This window comes from Ciona robusta, chromosome 7, assembly GCF_009617815.1.
Source record: "Ciona robusta chromosome 7, ASM961781v2".
Classification (NCBI taxonomy): domain Eukaryota; kingdom Metazoa; phylum Chordata; class Ascidiacea; order Phlebobranchia; family Cionidae; genus Ciona; species Ciona robusta.
In genome coordinates, this window is record NC_143241.1 from 3,048,553 (window position 1) to 3,067,234 (window position 18,682).

At 33.7% G+C, this 18,682-nt stretch overlaps 1 protein-coding gene across 4 annotated transcripts; it reads left to right on the forward strand.

Annotated features, from left to right (window-relative positions):
- The first annotated feature begins 655 nt into the window (after positions 1 to 655).
- Positions 656 to 18,107, forward strand: LOC149733788 (uncharacterized). 4 transcript variants are annotated; one of them, XM_089881742.1, is made up of 29 exons: positions 656 to 1,065; positions 1,473 to 1,613; positions 1,906 to 1,948; positions 2,168 to 2,333; positions 2,841 to 2,962; positions 3,587 to 3,617; positions 4,128 to 4,187; positions 4,658 to 4,760; positions 5,060 to 5,359; positions 6,264 to 6,359; positions 6,705 to 6,761; positions 7,000 to 7,083; positions 8,177 to 8,270; positions 8,991 to 9,070; positions 9,481 to 9,604; positions 10,237 to 10,369; positions 11,055 to 11,172; positions 11,639 to 11,762; positions 12,511 to 12,609; positions 13,158 to 13,207; positions 13,503 to 13,577; positions 13,650 to 13,691; positions 13,811 to 13,910; positions 14,174 to 14,289; positions 14,634 to 14,735; positions 15,001 to 15,062; positions 15,124 to 15,172; positions 15,293 to 15,334; positions 16,349 to 18,107. In XM_089881742.1, exons 1-29 carry the CDS (start codon positions 975 to 977, stop codon positions 17,455 to 17,457), a joined length of 3,813 nt encoding a protein of 1,270 aa, XP_089737868.1. In that variant the 5' UTR covers positions 656 to 974; the 3' UTR covers positions 17,458 to 18,107. The 4 variants fall into 4 exon arrangements, with proteins under 4 accessions (XP_089737868.1, XP_089737869.1, XP_089737866.1 ...); XM_089881743.1 differs by having other exon boundaries at positions 2,844 to 2,962; positions 10,234 to 10,369; XM_089881740.1 differs by having other exon boundaries at positions 657 to 1,065; positions 10,234 to 10,369.
- The last annotated feature ends 575 nt before the right edge of the window (positions 18,108 to 18,682 follow it).

Here is an 18,682-nt window from a genome sequence, read left to right on the forward strand (position 1 = left end):
CCTTATTTAATTACTGAACTACTGTATACCAAGTTAAACTGGGACGAATAAAGCTTAAAACAAATAAAACCATTTAAAAAACCTTAACCTTGGTTAAACAAAATGTTAACTTGGCTTTGTTTATTCTATAACCGCAACAGTAATATCGCAACGTCACTTATTTTTAATTCTGTACAAGCAAAGTTATTTGGACTAAGTTAAAAATGCGTCAAACGAACATTAATTTGCACTTTGTATTCCCTTTAAATTACTTCTACAATTATAAATTTGTTTACTTTTCTAACTAAACAAACATCTTTATTGTCCGGTGTCGCCTTTGTCAATCGTCGGAACTGCGGTATTTTTACTATCTTGTCCCCCTCTTTTCGTTGAAAAATGAGGTGTGTTCAGTGGTTAGAATATTAATTTACTTATACCATTAATTGCGACTATATATTACTTTAAAATAAAGGAACGATTCCCCGGCGTATGAATAAAAACCTAAAAATTGTCCAAAATTATCGAAGCCTATTGCGGGTCTTCCTCGCATCCGATTTTTCCCAGCCGGCGCCCTTTTTTGTTTATTCTTATGACGTCATATTTTAACTGCCTTTTTCTCACCTTTCCGTTCTCTCCTTATTTTGAGAATTCCATTTCCACAGTCGGTTCTACGGCGAACAGTGGTAAAGTTATTCTGTCATTGTGTACACAGTCTACGCGGTATTTAATTTACCACTGTCCGTCTGAGTTCAGTTGTTTATGCTCAACGTCGCGGATTTCCTGTCTCTCGCGACAAATCGTGTTATACCTTTCAGTTGAATTAGTACATTATATGCTTGACTGACTGTGTTTGAACATGTATTTGTTGATGTTACGTAACAGACCTAACTTTAACGTTGCTACTTTCTCTTAGAAATGTAGTTTAGTAGGATTGTAGCGACGGTGTGTAGTTAAGTAGTAGTTTAAGCCATTGACTCATAGGTTTTACCACCGAAATGGCGAATAAAGATGCAATTTGCTTGGACAGTGAAACAAGCGTTGATTACTATGTAACAACTGTTAATGAAAATGAACCTAAGAAATCAGGTGAGTCTGTAGATAAATAAGTTATATGCCATCATTTGTAATCGGATTTAGAATTAAAAGTATGATTTTACGCCTATTTTATTTTTTACACAAACTTTTACACTGTTGTGTGGTGTCTTGAATTCAACATTTTTAGATAAACTTAATTATAACTATTATGTCCTAAAGTAATTTCTGCGTAATGTTCATATAACTGTAGGTAAGCACTGCCATGCTCTGAAAAAATCTGTTGGCTGTCACAATATGTAAATGTGATTATATGTGCCACACATTTTTTTAACCATTAATTACAAGTTACAGAAAACATTATTTTTCTGCCTTAAACATTCTAGTGTTCATATTGAAAAAGACGTAGGCTAAAAAGGAATACAATAAAATTTCATAATTCTTTTGTTCTTGTCCATCAGATTTATCGGAGAGCAACAACATTGCCGTTGAACCCCCGACCCCAACTTCACCAAAAATTGTTGTTTCTGTTGATCGCGCCAGATCCGTCAAAGTTCGAAAACGAAAAAAGTCAAAACGTCGTAAAAAGAAATCAAATTTAGGTTGGTTAGCATTAAGTAAATATCAGTGTTGTTTTAGTAGTAAATATAAAGTGAATATTAGTGATGTATTACTCGCATTTTAATACCAATGTGTCTGTTTATTGTTTTGTAAGTGTAATACAACTTTGGGAAAATGATTGTAATTTTAATAACATTGTGACAGAAGCCCCATGCCTTTTAACAACAGACACCATGTTCTTTATATAATGTATTGTAAAGCGAATAAAGAAAGTTTTAATCAGCTGTAGTTACATTACAGCGTTTATTTTAATTCCTGATATTTTATGTTTAGCTTTGGACGATCTTGCTCTCAATCATTCTGAAGATGAAACCAGGTATTTAAACAAACTGTATATATATAATATGTAATAGCATATTATGAACTTAAATATTATTTACATTTTAAGAATTCTAGGCTACACTAGATAGCCTATATACTTTTATATAATACACCAACATGATATATATATACAGAATACGCCACTGATAATCTGTGTTTTTTTCCTGTATTTACAAAATTATGTGATAATGAGACACTATACACTTGATATCAGGGTGACATCATCTGCATCTGACGCAAGCCAAAACAAAGTTCCTAAACGTTCAATATCTCTTAATGAAAGAGATCTTGTAAGGAACACTAAAGTGGTATTTTCCAAAGATGCTATCCCAACAGAAACAAAGGTTTCTGTTCCTAATGGAACCTCACTTCACCAAAATGTAAGTAATTATTAATAAATTTAAACCCTGTTTTGTTTTGATTTGATTGGTAGAGCTGCACTACCGGCTATTGAATCATATACTGTGAGTAATCATGTGTAGGTTTTGTATCGGATTTTGCCCCTTTCTGTTGACATGATTAAATTAAAAAGTTTAACAGCATTTCACTTTTATAGCAGATAGCAGATAGGAATTTTTAATATTTTAGCAATGTGTTTTCAGTTACCCTGTGTTAATATGAGCCAACTCACTGGGCCAACTCTGAACTCACACTTAAATTTCATGTTCTCTGATGTGCCACGCCATACGAACTGTCTTATATAAAAAATATTATAATAAAATGTTTAAAAAAGCAGTAGGCCTAATATGTTTTAATACAAACTTGTTTTCCTATCAAAGTTCCAATGACTTTATACCGCGTGTTTTAATATTTATTTATTTATTAGTTTATTTTAAGGAAAACTTACAATAGACATAGATTAAACCAATATTTAAATATCAATCCAGCAGGAACAGGTTCCAGTAACATCAGCTCCTGTAAGAAGGCGACCGAAGAAAAAAAGTTCGTTTCGAAACAACAGAAGAGGTTTTATTGAGGGAAGTATTATGACTGGATCAGAAAATGCAATGTAAGTGTGTTTCTTTTAAATGTTTTCGTTTAATTGGCTACTGTTTTGTAGTACCAATATCTTACATATTATATATATATATCTGCACTTTTTGTTTTACTTTAAAATGTATCGCATAGTATATCTGTATGTGTACTTTCTGTGCCATTTTGCATTGAAACATATGTAAGTAAATAGTCTGTAAATACATATTATCATATGCATAATAAACTAAAAGTGAAAATAAATTTGACTGCGGACCATACTCATTCCATTTTAATTATAAGTTATCAAGAAACACAAGCTGACATTTATTAACAAAGATCCGGTTACAATTCAAATGAAATTTCAAAAACTTTACTCTGCCTACCAAATTTTTATTTTTTATAGCTGTTTGATCAAGTTTCTTTGATAGAAAGTGATGTATTGTGAGTTGGTTGTTATTCCATTGTTTTTTGTGAGTCATTTTTCCCAGAGTATAATAACGCTTATGCTGCGTCCTGTATTGCCAATCTACCAAGTGCTTGTTGGTACAGATAGTTTTATTATAGTATCCAAGGTATAATATACTTACATAAACATAATATATTAATTTTTATTAAGAAAGTTGTATTTTTTTAGCAACATTTTTAAATTTCATTTTAGGAGCAGTCAGGAAAACAATAGGCCGCACCAGGTTAGTTTACTATTGTTTATAACTTCTAGCAATGCTGTAAGCTCCTTTTAAGATTATCCACAATTAGTAGTTCACTGTGGAAGTGCTCACTTTCAAACTTGCGTGGTCATTCTGCACTCAAATTATATTGTTTATCATAAGCTTTAAACAGTGGATAAACCCTTTCAGCACTTTTGACTGTTGTGTATGAAAGCAAGCAAAATTTAAGGCTTATTTTCTGCCTGTTGCGTTATAAATGCCTCCAGGCTTCATAGATCTTCAGGTTTTAGCATGAAATGTCAGTAGGTCACCTAAATAAACATGAAATTTTGTGTTCAGCCTGTTTTAGCTTGCACTTAAAAAACAGGCCCTGAAATTTTATGAAATTTTACGTAAGTTTTTTAGTTTATAATATATATATATAGGCTATATCCTTTATATTTTGATCTGGTCTGAAATGTAAAGATCATACTTTTGGGTTAAAATTTAAAAATGTTGGGCTTAAAGCTGACAAAATTCTATATTACTTAGGACTTTGAAATGCTTGATTCCAGCAATGATGTCACAAAACTTGAATATGATGTCACAAAGGTAGGGTTTGCTGAAGTCAACAGACTTACCTTTCTATTTACCTGTCATTTTAATTACCAAAGATTTTTAATAAGACGATAACCAACGCATTAATGATGACATTGTAAAATATGAAATTTGTGAATAAAATCCCTAAATTTTACTGAAAGCTAATACAGCTTATTGTGTCACTGTCTATAGCTTCTTATTTACAAGTTTAATCTTTGATGTCACATTTGAACTTTATTTTTAAAGGGCCCTTTTGTCCTTATTTTTAAAGGGCCCTTTAGTAATTTATTAAACAAATAAACCTAAATCCAGACGTAAAAAGAAATTTTAATTTTTTTCTAGCTTATTGTGTCACTGTCTACTCCATAGCTTTTATATAAAATTAAAACTTTATTGACATAGGTTAATTTTTAAAACACTTTTTGTATAAAATAACTATTTACTATTCATTTTATTTAATAAACAAGTAAGCCCAAATTTAGGCAATCAAGCAGAAAGATGCGCTCGCAACTCTCACCCTTTTCATGCAAGATGTGGAGGAAGCTACCACTGTTGCTAAGCAACAACTTGAGGACAGAAGAAAAGGTAAAAAAATCCTAACTCAAAATTCATTCTCCTAACTTTACCTCAAAAAAATAAACATCACTTTTTTTATTTCTTTGGACCTGCCTTTCATTAAAGTTACATACTGTTTAAACTTTATTAAATCCATTGTACGACAAGTCTGCAGTTGGCAGGTACATTCTGTTTTTAGACCATTGATTATACATGCCATAATTTGCCCCACACACTTTATTTAATTAAACAATAAACAGAATCTGTATTAAATTAAATAGGATTTCCTTATCTATTTTTTGTTTTTAATAAAAAATCCTCTGTTTTAGATCCCATGCTACGTAGGTCGCGTTCTATGACAGACATCCCTGGCGAAAGCGACATATACGCTACTGACAGCTGTGACGGGTTACGTCTTAAATCAGAACCTCCTTTGCCCCACAAGCCTCAATATTCACACCAGAAGCAAATGAGTCTTGACCAGAAGAGCGTGGTTTCCGGGAGTGTCTTTACATCTGATCATGATGTGTCCGTGGAGGATGGGAGAGATCATCCAGTCCTCACTCCTCAGTCTTCCTCCAGCGGATCAAAAGAGAAAAGGTCAAGATCCTTATACGATCTAGTAATGGGTGAGTGAATTTTTCAGTCCTTATATATAGAAAATGCGTATCTACTATGGTACTGTGATATGTTCTGCCTAGAGAGTATATAGAAACGTTCATTATACATAAAAAGTCTATAAGTCTGTGTTCTGTCTGAAAAGTATATAAAAATACAGGAAAATTTTCATTAATAGGCACATAAGGCACTATGTATGGTCTATATGTAATGTTACATGCTTTGCCTACAAAATATATATTTGAAAAATATAGAAAAAATGTTATAAAATACATGTCTGGTATGCTGCTGTTTCACTAATTGTGTTTATTATTTCATGTTTTCATTACATTAACATTACAAAATTGTTTATTGATTTCGAAACCTTTCATGAAATTCTTCCAAAAATATCTATAATTATGTAATTACTACTTTGTGTAAACAAAAAGCATCTATTAAAGTACTTTAAAGTCTTAATCTAGGAGAAAATACCTTTTCTGTCAATTTCTGTTCAGGTTCATGTCATTTAAAGGCTCAATTTTATAAATATGTTTGGGTTTTATATAATTTATGTGCAGCATTTTGTTCCGTGTTTGGTTTAATCATGTTTGCCATTTGCCAATATTCTTAAGGGAAAGTGTAATTTATTTTAGAAATTCCACAGAAGTCTGCCAAAACAACAAAAACTTTTATAAATGGTTGAATTTGAATACTTTATAACTATTTTTTCTATTTTTCATTTTGTATTTAAGTTTATTATTATTGACCTATTTCAGATATGGCTATGTTATGACTTCTTCAACAATATATATATTATTCTACTGTCTACTCTATATAGGGGATAATGAATTTTAGGATTTAGGCCACAGTTGGTCCACTACCAACATAATACATATTTAGGGTTCAAATTTTCACCAATATTTTTCTTTGTAACAGCTACAGACACAGACGTACTCACAGAAATTTTGTACAAGAAAGTGTCCCACAATAAGCAAGGGAAAATACCGCTGTCACACATGAACGCACGTCACGGTAGGCTGACGTTCAATTAACTAGAAGTTCTTAGATTACGTCGTTGATAACTATGCCTGGAATTTGCCTCAGGCAGAGATTTGAAACCTCTGCTAATGCATGCGAAAACTCCATTTTTCTGCCTTAAATTTATACCATACAACAAAAATCAATTCCACTAAAAATTTCCTTTAAAACCAAAAAATGTCTTCTGTTTTCATATAAATTTTTGAATTACAAATTTTACAATAGAACGGTTCAATTGAAGTACGCGCTGTTAAGTTGAAATGTGTTGAATTTTTTTATATCATACATTTATTCATTTGTGTTGGTTTTTCTAACTTTTAACCCATATCCTGTCTATAGATTCAGACTATGGACTGGCTCATTTAGAACAAATGTGTAAAATGATTGAACAAATTGGTAAGTACAAACAGAAACATTTTTTATCAGTCAAAATTGGGGTTCAAGCTTCAAAACTTTTCTATTTATTTGTTTACACTTTTTAAAAATTGTGTTTTATACCATTATTTTATTTGTATTAGTTTGTTTTTAAAATGTATGGTATATAATTCTTAGTTTTCAAACTTCTAGCTGTTGCACTGTTTTAAAAATAGTTTAAATTGCTATGTTATTTTTTCTAATGTATTTATATTTTCAGGAGATTTAAGAAAACAAAACACTGAACTAAAGAAAACAATCACCAATCTTGAACAACAAATTGTGGAACTAAAATCATCGAAAGGTAAAAAAATATTTCAATTTTATAATAATCATTTTTTTCACTATATTTGGCTCATTAGCTGTTAGAAGCACTGTATACCGCATTTCCAGTAGTTCAAACCTGTTTACCCTTATGTACAACATGCTTACCCTTACGAACAACATGATTATTGCATACCATTGTTATTGGTTAAGCCACAATTCAATTTAAATGGCAATATTCGTCCATTCTCGCAACCTCAGCTGCCCTTGTAGTTAAACCGATTTATCATCTTTAGCTTATTGACTCAATGTACTTAGCACCACAGCGTAAAATGCATTAAGCTTCCTAGATCACTTATGAAAGCTGGTGCTACTTTTGTGTCTGTGAACTACTAAACATAATATGTTGAGTCTGTTTTAGAAACAGTTGACTTTTTACACCTTGCTTTACCAATAGTAAACACATTTTCATTTGACTTCATAACTTTTGTGTTACAATTTATAAAACTGATCCAACTCAGTGGTAGTGGGCCTTGTATCTTAATTGGTAAATAAAGGATACTGGTGTGGTAGTAGTTTACTTACTACCCCATGTCGCCTCGAAAACCTTCCGGTGCTTATATTTCTGCCAACGCCGAGTAATTAACGCTTTTGTTGTGCGCTCAGTCACGAGTTAGTTTAGTTGGTACTGCAGTATAGTTAGGTTGAATAGCGTTTACTTTAGGTTATTATTTAGTATTATATGTTTGTGGATGTCCATCATTTTAGTTCTAACCCAAATATAATAAGTTACTTTATCACAACCGGGTTCAATGCTCAATATTGATGATACTGATAGGAGCATGTGTCATTGGGCAAGACACTAAACAGACATTACTCCAACACAGACCACAGTGGTCACTAAATTGGGTGTAGCGAACCCTCCCCTTATAAACCAAAAAAAAATTTTAAAAAAATCTTAAAAAAAAATATTTTGAAAATTTTTCGATTAACCCCCCCCCCTTATTTTTCTCTGGCTGCGCCACTGCGTGTGTCACACGAAAAAATTGTACAAGGCTGTCAGTAAAATCTGTAACACACAATGGTTAACCCACATGTAAATATATAATTCAACAGCAAAGTTTTGATTACAGATGAAACAACGTCATATGACCCAAGACTCAGTTTCCCACCTGTTATGCACAAGCGTGGTGGCCGTGTGGATAGAATCAAAGATGCTATTTCAAGGTAATGGATTATTTGTACAATATAATATGCAGAAGCCATATACATACATTATACAACCTTTTGAATAATGTTATAAAAGCACAGGGTATACATTTAAAAATATGGTAGACACTATTAAATCCAGTCATGCCTCTTATTCAAAATTTATCATAAAATATAATGAACATGAGAAAAATATAAAGAAACCCCTGAAAAAATGACCTATTTAAGGATATTCTTGCGATAAGCAGAGCTCTAAAAAAACATGTGTTTCCACTCAATTTCGAAAGTTATAAGATAAACCATTATTCTACAAAGTAAAGTTTCTGCTACACTACTGTAAATAAAGCTCCTTAACTTTGCCACATTTAGCATAGTCGGCCAAAAGCATTAGTTTCCGTTAAGTTAGGTAAACATTAATTTCAACAGTTGTATAGGTTAGGGATATTTATAACATGTATATTGTTTATATAAAATTACAAGTCTTATGTTGCGAGCAACAGTTATGTAGGTTTGACGTATAATATATTGTAATACAGGTAAACGCCTCACAACGCATACCTAATATGCAATTATAAAATTCCTCAGCAGTAATGTAATCCAGCCTTTTTTGACGTAATAGCGCAATAAACCTATACCACGTTCTGACTGCTTAATTTTCACCATTAAGTAGCTGCCTCCACTTTTAATTGTGTGACCTGCAATTAACTCTGATTCATGGCTGCTTTGTTTTATACTTAGGTCACGTCGTTCTAGCATGGAAAAAGGTCAGTTTGTGTTGGAGCATGGCACCATAAGTCAACCTATGATGATAAACCAGTGTAAGTGGAAATTATGGTCGAAAATCTCTGTTTCAAGTTAAAGTAATTGCATGGCTGAATTGTGAATTGACAGGTTACTGAAACTCCAGTGGTTGTAGGAATTACAATTGTATGTTCGTGTTGTATGCTATATAGGTTAAACTGTCAAAATTACACAGCTAATGTGTGCTTGGTGTTTAAATTGGTCTCAGATTACACATAATGGCCATGAACTTGATTTGCTAGTTGTGCTATTTTATGTGCAATGCCTAATATAAAAATGTGAAAGTAATATAATATTGGTTTATTTGCCTTTGTTGGTTTAAAAGGACATCAAATAAATCATAGTTAAATAAGTTTAAAATCATATTTACTCTAAAATTTAACTGAAGATTTTTTTTGTTTTAATAAAATCCCTTATTGTGTAACAGCTGCCGAGCGCAATGAAAGTGCATCAGGTGCAACGTTTGGTTCCTCTTTACCCTCAACAGGATCCCCCCAGCCCCCCACTTCAAACCCCGTCATATTCAGCAACATTAACTTAAAGAAACCAAGGTGAATTGAGTTATTTTTCGAAAAATATAGTTGTAAAGAATTAAACAACTTAATGTTTCAAAGTCTTTTATTTATATTGTGGTTAATACAACAGCTATTAACGACTTAACTTAATTAAAATCTACTTTAGCAATTTATTAATCTTAGATTTATTGGTAATATTGAATTAATCTAACCTATAATAGCTTAGATGTAATCCTAATAGCAAAGTGGTATTAATGGTAAATAAAGTGTTTAATAATTACTTTTTAATGTAGTTTGAGAATGGCAATCATGGGATATTTTGCATATTTTCCAAACAAAAAACGATGTTTAGACTGCCATTTTCCCTTTTAATTTTATTGGGGAAAAATCTGTTACATTGAATGTATGTCCTTGAGCAAATCATTTAACTGCAATTGCATTAACACAGTGGTTCTTTGTGTGTTGTACAAATAATCAGTAATACATTAAATAAAATCCCCAACAAAGTTATGTATATATGTGCTAATTTGTAAGCGGGCACGAGGTGCATAAAACGGAACACTGGTGTTGTAACGGCTGTCATTGCCCACCTCGCGAAGATAAATAAGATGGATTTAATCGTTCGATGTTTAATAGATTAAACAGCAATTGAATTTTCGTTACAGAAGGAGTCAATACGCTCGTGATGATTTGGACCTCACTAAAAACCGGTGGAAATTTTGGAAAGCCCCAGTTAGACAAGCTGAACCATCCAACTCTAAGAAACAAGTTGTAACTTCTATCAAAGCAGAGCATATGCAGGTAGGAAGGTTTTGGGATGCAGCTTATCTTTGTAATTTTTTCTTTGCTTTGTGTTAGAAATGTGAATTTAGATCATATGATGTAAAGGTCTTGTGTTTAAATTCGAGTGTTAGTGCTTCTTTATAAAAATGGGTAATATTATAGAATTGTTGTTTATAAAAATCATCTTTTTATAAATTTGTTTATAAAAAGATTGTAAGTAAAATAAAATAGGAGGAGTTTAAAAAAGGGTTTCTTTATAATCGTTGTTTGAAAAATCACCTTTAATGCATAAGAATATTTTCAATTTAAAACATTGACAATAATAATTTCGTGCCAAAAATTGTTGCACAGTACTTTAACACTTTCATGAAAAATAACATAATCAATAGGGAATCAACATTGTGGGCGTATGTGTCCTTGGGCAAGACACTTAACGGCAATTGCTCCAACCCAGTGGTCATTAATGGGTTGTCTAAATTATCAGCCATACATAAAAAATAAAGAAAAAAACTCAAAAAAATAATTACCCACAAAGTAACATACATGGTAACTCGTAAGCTGGCACGAGGTGTTAAACCCGTGTGATAACGACTGTCGTTTTCCGGCCACGCGAGGATAAAGTAAGTTACATTCATTCATTCATATCACAGGCTTGATAGAAACATAAATATTTGCCATCTTTTTACACAATAATTCTCAACAGGGTTCAGCAGTTCATTTAAAAAGTGCAAGTGTTACTCTCGATTCGCTTTTGAAAAATATTGACAACGATTTCAGTCAAAAGATGATTACGTGGCAAGCTGCAGCAAAACCTAGCAGAGGTGACTTACATTTATACACACCAAACTTGAAAATTATATAATAGCGAATGGCGAATATGTAAACTGTATCCCTGTACAGAGTAGGCACCAAACGTGGGGTGGCAGAGTAGCCAGGCCTACCCTGGGATTTTTCACTGCATTACCCAAAAAGCATTAGATTTTTTTGCAGAATTGTATGTGTAACTATATCCCTGCCTCCCTTGCATTTTAAAAAGTTTGTTGCCTATAATATGTGTAAATTTTAACCTTATAATCATACCTAAAGCGTTTGTATGTATGTGATCTATGTATATGAAAACATGTCTAAACTAGAAATAGTAGAAAATTTATCATTTTTTAAGATTATTTGGTCATGACCGTGAAAAATTATTTTAAAAACTTATATTTCTTTTATTTCATACACTACTATAGTATGTATACATGTATGGTGTTTACAACAGGTAACAATATACTCTATTCTCTTTAGCGCCATCTAGAGCATCAGAGTCAAGTGCTGAACCAATCAACCGTAACTTACAATCGAGCTCATCTGCGGTGTGTCTGCCCTCGAGTGACGAGAGTGTACGTTACAGACATCATAGAAACCCAAGGTACGTGATTCAATCTATTCTATTATACAGTCCGTTCCGTGTTTTTTTGTGTTTTTTTTATTCTTCATGGGTGAGGTCCATGTCAAGGACTTGGGATTTAAGCTAGATTTGGCCCATTACCCAAACACCCGGGAAGGCCATTTAAGTTGTCGTGCAACTGTGCCGCAACACCGCATTGCAGTCAGACTTGTGTTATTGGCACCATTTTTTTATCTTCGTGTGCTTTTTTATTACTACACTTTTTAACTTTGTGTATGATTTTTATTTGATATGGCTTACAATTTGGACAACCCATTAGTGACCGCTGAGTTGGAGCAATGTCCGTTACGTGTCTTGCCCAGGGACACATACGTCGGACATATTAGCATCTGATAGTTGTATATGCGCTTGTGCAAGACAGGTATTTAACACTGCTCAACACCAGTGGTTACTAATGGATGGTAGCATCCTAGGTGTTGGGAAATGGATCGACTCTGGCCTAAATCTCAAGTCTAATGGCCTGTCACTGTATGACCTCATCCATATTGAATAAAATAACTTTATATAGTATTTCAATTATATAAATAAAAATTTTAAAAAATAAAATTTTGGAAAACTAAACATTAAAATAAACAGGCATTGAAAGTGAGGATAATATTATAATAATCCATAATTACTTTATCAGCCAAGAGACATTTTCTTTCTATTTTATTTTAAATAAAAAAAATTAAACTAAAATTTTGTTTTAAATAAAAAAAAATAATTTCAGTGACTCTTTGGATCGTAGCAAAGAAAGTTTTAAGAAGAAGTTAAGTCGATGGGAACGCAAGTTAACCTCACGCAAAATATCCTGGCATGGAGATTATAGGTCGGTTGTGTATTTCTATGCAGTATCTAGTTTCTTAAATTTTGCTGTATGCTTTTCCCATTTTAACAAGATGCTTATCAGATTTACCCCCAATTTGTAATATGGCGCTCATTTATTAAAAAGCAAATACAATTAATTACATCAGTTATAGTTAATGCGACGGATGCGCTTGCTTTTTTGCAACTAGTTGTTCAAAGCTGGTAAAGTACTACAGTTGGTACAGTTTTTCTGCCCATCAACTTAAGTGGATTTTCATTGGTAGCTCATTTACCCTTTGAATCCAGGAATTTCCCCCAGAAATGCTGCTCTAGTATGGTATAGTAGGGTGGAGGAAGATGGGACATCTTTTCGTTATATTTTCTCATCCTATTTGGTGATAAACAAACAACATTCAAAGAAATATAAAACCGTGTCCTCAGAACTACCGTAGACCCTTATTGTGTAATTGTTTAAAACACGATCAGGATATTTAGATAACATGTGGTAAAGGTGTCCCATTTTCAAGTACTTTATTCTGTCTTATGTTTAAAAACATTTTGTTTTATTAGACGAAGCAAATCTGTGGAAAGAGTAAATGAAACAAGTTACAACGATACACGTAAGTAATTGCTACATTATATTTCGAACGTCTTCTTTTAATACCCAACTTGATTTATACAGTCAGCTTTCGCCCAAATTTACCTCACTAGTTATATGTTATCTGTTAAAGTTATGGGCAACTTGTTACCTAACCCTCAGGTCCTATGGTATGCCACCCTTTAGGACCTCACCAACATAAGGAATATAATCCCTTAAGTTGAGTTTTGAGTCAATAATATAATTAATATTTACATATATGTAAATATATGTGTGTTTATATATATTACTGTCATAAATTTACATTTATTTTTCAGCTCCTCGATCTTACAGATTACGAAGTGCATCAACTACTTTATTTCATCAATCGATGCCTTGTGTCAACTTACCAGGTATAATTGTCACTTGTTACTTATGTCAATTTTGTTTAAGCAAAATAAACTCAAATATAATTCCTTTTTTAGATGTTGGTGATGACGACCAAAACCAATTGAAAGAAGATACAGGTTAGTTGCATAGTTTCTCGCTTTAGGATATCAAGGTTTTTTTCACATTTTTAAAACACCACACTTCAATATTTTTGATTGCTTTTACTTTTGCAAATTATTTTGACCATTTTTTTCAGAACCTCTTAATTCAACTGAATGGTCAGCATTACAAGAAGCTTTCCCAACCAACTCAACTCCTGTTATCAAAACGTCCGCACATACTGATCCACTCAGAAGGTATCTGTAAACAAGCACTGCAATGTGAAAAAGTTATAAATTTTAATATTTTTAAAGCAGATTTTTTATCATTTCCTTATATTCTATATACATTTGTTAAAACATAAAACTTGTTAAAGTTGCAATGTTAAAACTGTGATGTAAATGCTATTGTTAACATACATATTACTAAAAATTACTCCTGTGGTAAAAAGTAACAATTGTTTTAGCAATTTCAACTGCTATATCTTTTATAGTTAGAAAAAAAAAATTCTCTTGTCTAGATTCATTAGCGCAAGTCAGTCACGGTTGGCTGCTCCGCTTCGGAAGAAGAATGGGAAGAGACGAAGTTGGTCGTTCGCAAAGAGAGCAACATCTCATTATTATCTTCCTTCTTCAGGTGAGGAAAAACTTTGATTCCAAAAACTCATTTCTCCTGGGTTATTTGAACTTACCCTGACCATGATTGTAACTTGCTTTCCTGGGTGGCCGGAAAACGACAATTTTGATAAGTTATGACACAGGTGTTCTGTTTCATACACCTCATGGCATACCCTTACCAGTTACCAAGTGTTACCGTGTGGGTGAATATTTATTTTATGGGAGTTTTATAGGTATGGCTGATATTATGGTGACCATATATCTGTTTTTAGAGGAATTGGTTAATATTCTGAAATAACACAGTTGCTGCATACTCTGCTGCATAGCCTACCTCAATTCAATATATTTACATTTTTGCTTCAGGTGACTTTCTGGCAGAATCGAATGTGGGAGCAGGTTCCCTTGCCAACCAATTAACTTTGGAACTTGACCAAGAAGATGTTCAAGCTGTCACTCAAGGTTTAGGTGAGTGTAATGATGGACCAACATATTGTATGACAGTTTTAAACTTACTTTTACTTTTTATTTGTAGTTTAACAAAAAATTAGGTAATAGGTTACGATAGAAGTGTTTTTGGTCAGGGTTTTTTATACTTAAACTTACGTTCTAGTTTAAGTGTCAAATATTACATGCACCTAAACTCTATGGTTCAACTAAATTAAGAACAATTTGTATTAATTTTTAACACTTTGTAAGCGCAAGTAGTAATTTTTCTCCATGCACGTTACAGACAGAGTAAATGATGAAGAAATAAAATACTTGAACAAAAACACCAAAGAACTTCGTGACAAGGTAACAACATGTTGATATGAATCTTTTGTTCAAATTTTTACAATTTTTGTTGTTTTTCTAGTTGAGTGTGATCGAAAAAGAGTGGCCAACGAATGCTGGTAATGGAAAAGGTTTGTAGGCTATTTATTAGGTGTAAAATACATTTAGGTGTACTTTTTAAGTGTAGGATCCTATTCATATAGAATTAAAATTATATTGTGTTGTTTTAATTTTTTTACCTCACATTGCAGCAACACAGAGGCCTGCATCTTCCATGGCTCGTTTAAATGAAGGTAATATTCTTGTAATAAGTGATATCACCTCATTTTTTATTCCTCATTTTATCATTGTTTTGCTTTTTGTTTTTGCTGCAAAAGATTCATCAGATTCAGATGCTGGACAACACAAGAGGTTTGAACTGCATGGTTGCTACAACACAACTGGAATGTTAGAGCGATTGCCGCTAACCCGTGCTATGTAACATTAGGTGTTGCAAAGGCTAGCTCAGTAACAGGCAGAAAATAGCTGTAATTCAGTAAGGGTTTTAAAATCAGCCAATAACGCAAAGCAGTAACAGGTTTATTTTGTCAAAATATTGATAAATCTGTAAGAGTTTCAAATTCAAGAATTAGCGCAAAGCAGTAAGAGGTTTATTCCTGTCAGAATATTGATAGGAACTAACAAATACAGTAGTTGGTTAAAATAGTTGAGTTACATGCGTGAAAGATAAGTATTTTCAAAGCTGCCAACAAGTTTCTTGCTGCCAAAACTTGTTTCTGAAGATTTGGTAACTTCTTTCTAATAACAAAGCTCGTAACTGCATGGTGCATGTCACTCTTCGTTTGCATTTAGTAAGTTTAATGTATGTATATTCATATATGATTGCAGCATGCCTTCTGCATTTGTTAAAGTAGTTATTGAACCCTTTGTACGAAATGCAGCCTGTGTAGTTGGTTTGGTGTCTGTTAGCAGATAATATCAAAAAAGCCTGTTTTGCGACCATTAATGTAGAATAGCATCTAATTTCCAATGGCAAGGGATATATGATTCTCCATCTCCGGCGCCTTAGAGATTCTTTGAATGAATGTAACTCTTATATACTTACGACAGTAATAATAACACAAGTGTTCTGTTGCATACATCTTGTGTCTGCTTACGAGTTACCACATACCATTTTTATTTATGCCTTCAAAAAATGAAACCGCTGTAGAAATTCATCTGTTTATTTTTTACTGAAAAATTGCGATTCAGTTTTTTTTTAATTAGTATACTTTTGCGCCATTGTAACTTTATCACAACTGTTACAGGTCGAAGTGCCCTTTCTTCCCGCCGATCAAGACCCGTCGCTATCCTGCGCCTGTCTTCGTGTGAGGCGCTTAATACTGGTCCGCAAATGTCGCCCCTGCTAGAAGAAGCTGAATCAATAGCATCTTTCCGTAGCTTGCCGAATTTTGATGACATTGATTACACCCCTAACGACCCGCAGCGACGGCACACTGTTACCATTATAGACGTCAGCCCAAAACTGTCACCTGACGACACTCAGATGTCCCGCAGTGCTCCAGCCATTGTAGACGGCTCCGAGCGAACGATTAAACCTGTAGTTAGCTTCATATCTCAACGAACGGCCTCAAAAGTCGACGTCACATCTACCTCTCCCGTTGAGAAAAGTGTCACGAAATGGGTTTCCACATCCATGTTACACTATCACGCCAAACCCTTGCTATCTTCAGACACGGAAAGCCTTCCTGAGCGCAGTCCAAGCAGAATATACGAAAAAAGGAGCAAATTCAGCAAAGGCGGTGTCTTTCGACATCTGCACAAACTCTCACCGAAGTTTAAGCGACGTGAGAACCAACGAACGGGCAGTGAAACCTCGAATGCTGAAGACTCTGACGGCGAGCATACTAGTGGTAGCACAAAGTCAATATCCACAAAGCGAAAATTCAAAATCCTTCGCTCTTTCCGCCGTTCAAAGTCTAATACAAAGAAAAAGGAACCACAAGATCTTGAAGCCGACTCGTCTCCTCTTCCGCCTGTACAAGTACGGAAGCAACATTTCGAACAAATTGTTGAAAACAACCGTCGGTACAGTGCCGAAAGCCGAAGCCGAAAGGATTCGAACAGCCCGACTGCCTTCCGCAAAGGCATTGTTAGTCGTCTGAGTAAGCGCTTCAGTTCTCGTGCTTCTTTCGAGGAAAAACAAAAAGAAGAAAAAACAGAAAAGAACAGCAAAGGTGTATTCGCCAAAACAAAAACTTTTTTCGAACCTAAGCCAACACACGAACGATCTGCTTCCTTTAATAAACTTGAAACTAACAATAACAACAACAACAACAACAACGCTATCAGCAGCTCACCAAATGCCTTTAGCTTCATCAGAGCTCCGAAATTCGATGTTTTCTTTGTCATATAGTAACATTCATTCCAGTTGTCCACTGTCGACCACCAAAACCGCCACGAAAAAAAGTTCCATTCCAAAATACTGATCACTGAAAAGTTAAAAATTCATATACTTGCTCAACAGTAAACCTTCTTTATCGCAACTAACCTAATTTAACAGTATCCTAATCAAGTCAATGGCGTGGCCTTGTTCTAAAAAGTACAATACAGTTTCTCTCCTTTATAGATATAGTAGGTTGGGGGAAGATGGGACACCTTTTTATTCTATTTTCCCATCCCATTTGGTAATAAACGGAGAAAATGCAAAGAATTATAAAACGGTATCCTCAAGTATTTTATAGACCGTTATTAATTGTGTAAAGCAGAATCAAGATATTTTGATATCATGAGCCTTATCTCCCCTCACCATACTATATAATAACGTCCTGGACAGTCCACTTTATTCTTTTCTTGCATTCATCGCGACCTACAGCTCTTCTTGCCTTTATATCCATAGCGTTTACCTTATAGAAGCAAATCCTGCTGCCTTTGTATGAGATACATTCAATTGCTGTCGAATTTCTGATTACACTGATCTATTGCATCTTTACTGAAGCTTGATTTCTTGCATAAATTTATTCTAAATCTTGTATTACAATAAAGCCATCATTTTTGTGCCTTTGACGATGTTTGAAAACTTACCATCAGTCCAAATTTCGAGAATGCCTATTTCAATCTTCATGGCGAACCACGCCAGAATAGCTTCGCCCCTGCGGGGTGAACACCACATCTCAAAAATTTGGTCTTGTTATACTTTTTAAAATTTGGTCTTGTTATACAGCCGTTCGTCGAAATTTACCATGTCGAGCGTCGAGCGAGGACAAACCGGCGAGTATTAAATCTTCTTAAGGCATATGCTGGTCCAAAAACTATGTTTAACGTTCTGATGTATAGTAGGGTGGGGGAAGATGAGATACCTTTAATACATAATATCCAAATAGCCTGATCGTGTTTTAAACAATTAACAACGGTCTGTGGAAGTCGTGAGGATACGGTTTTATAATTCATTGAATGTTCTTTGTTTAAAACCAAATGGAAAGAGAAAACTAAACGAAAAGGTGTCCCATCTTCCCCCACCCTACTATATCTCTTCTTCGCATCCATCTGAAATTATTAGGATTATACTTAAATCTCATTGCTGTACGTTTCGATCTCCAAGTCAACTGTGCAGTGTCCTACACACCAAGTTTCGTGTTCAA

Coding starts and splice junctions, on each gene's coding strand:
- LOC149733788 (XM_089881740.1), top strand. CDS start 975: ATGGCGAATAAAGATGCAATTTGCTTGGACAGTGAAACAAGCGTTGAT. Junction 4,761..5,059: donor ACTTGAGGACAGAAGAAAAG/GTAAAAAAATCC, acceptor CCTCTGTTTTAG/ATCCCATGCTACGTAGGTCG. Junction 9,605..10,233: donor ATTAACTTAAAGAAACCAAG/GTGAATTGAGTT, acceptor TTTTCGTTACAG/AAGGAGTCAATACGCTCGTG.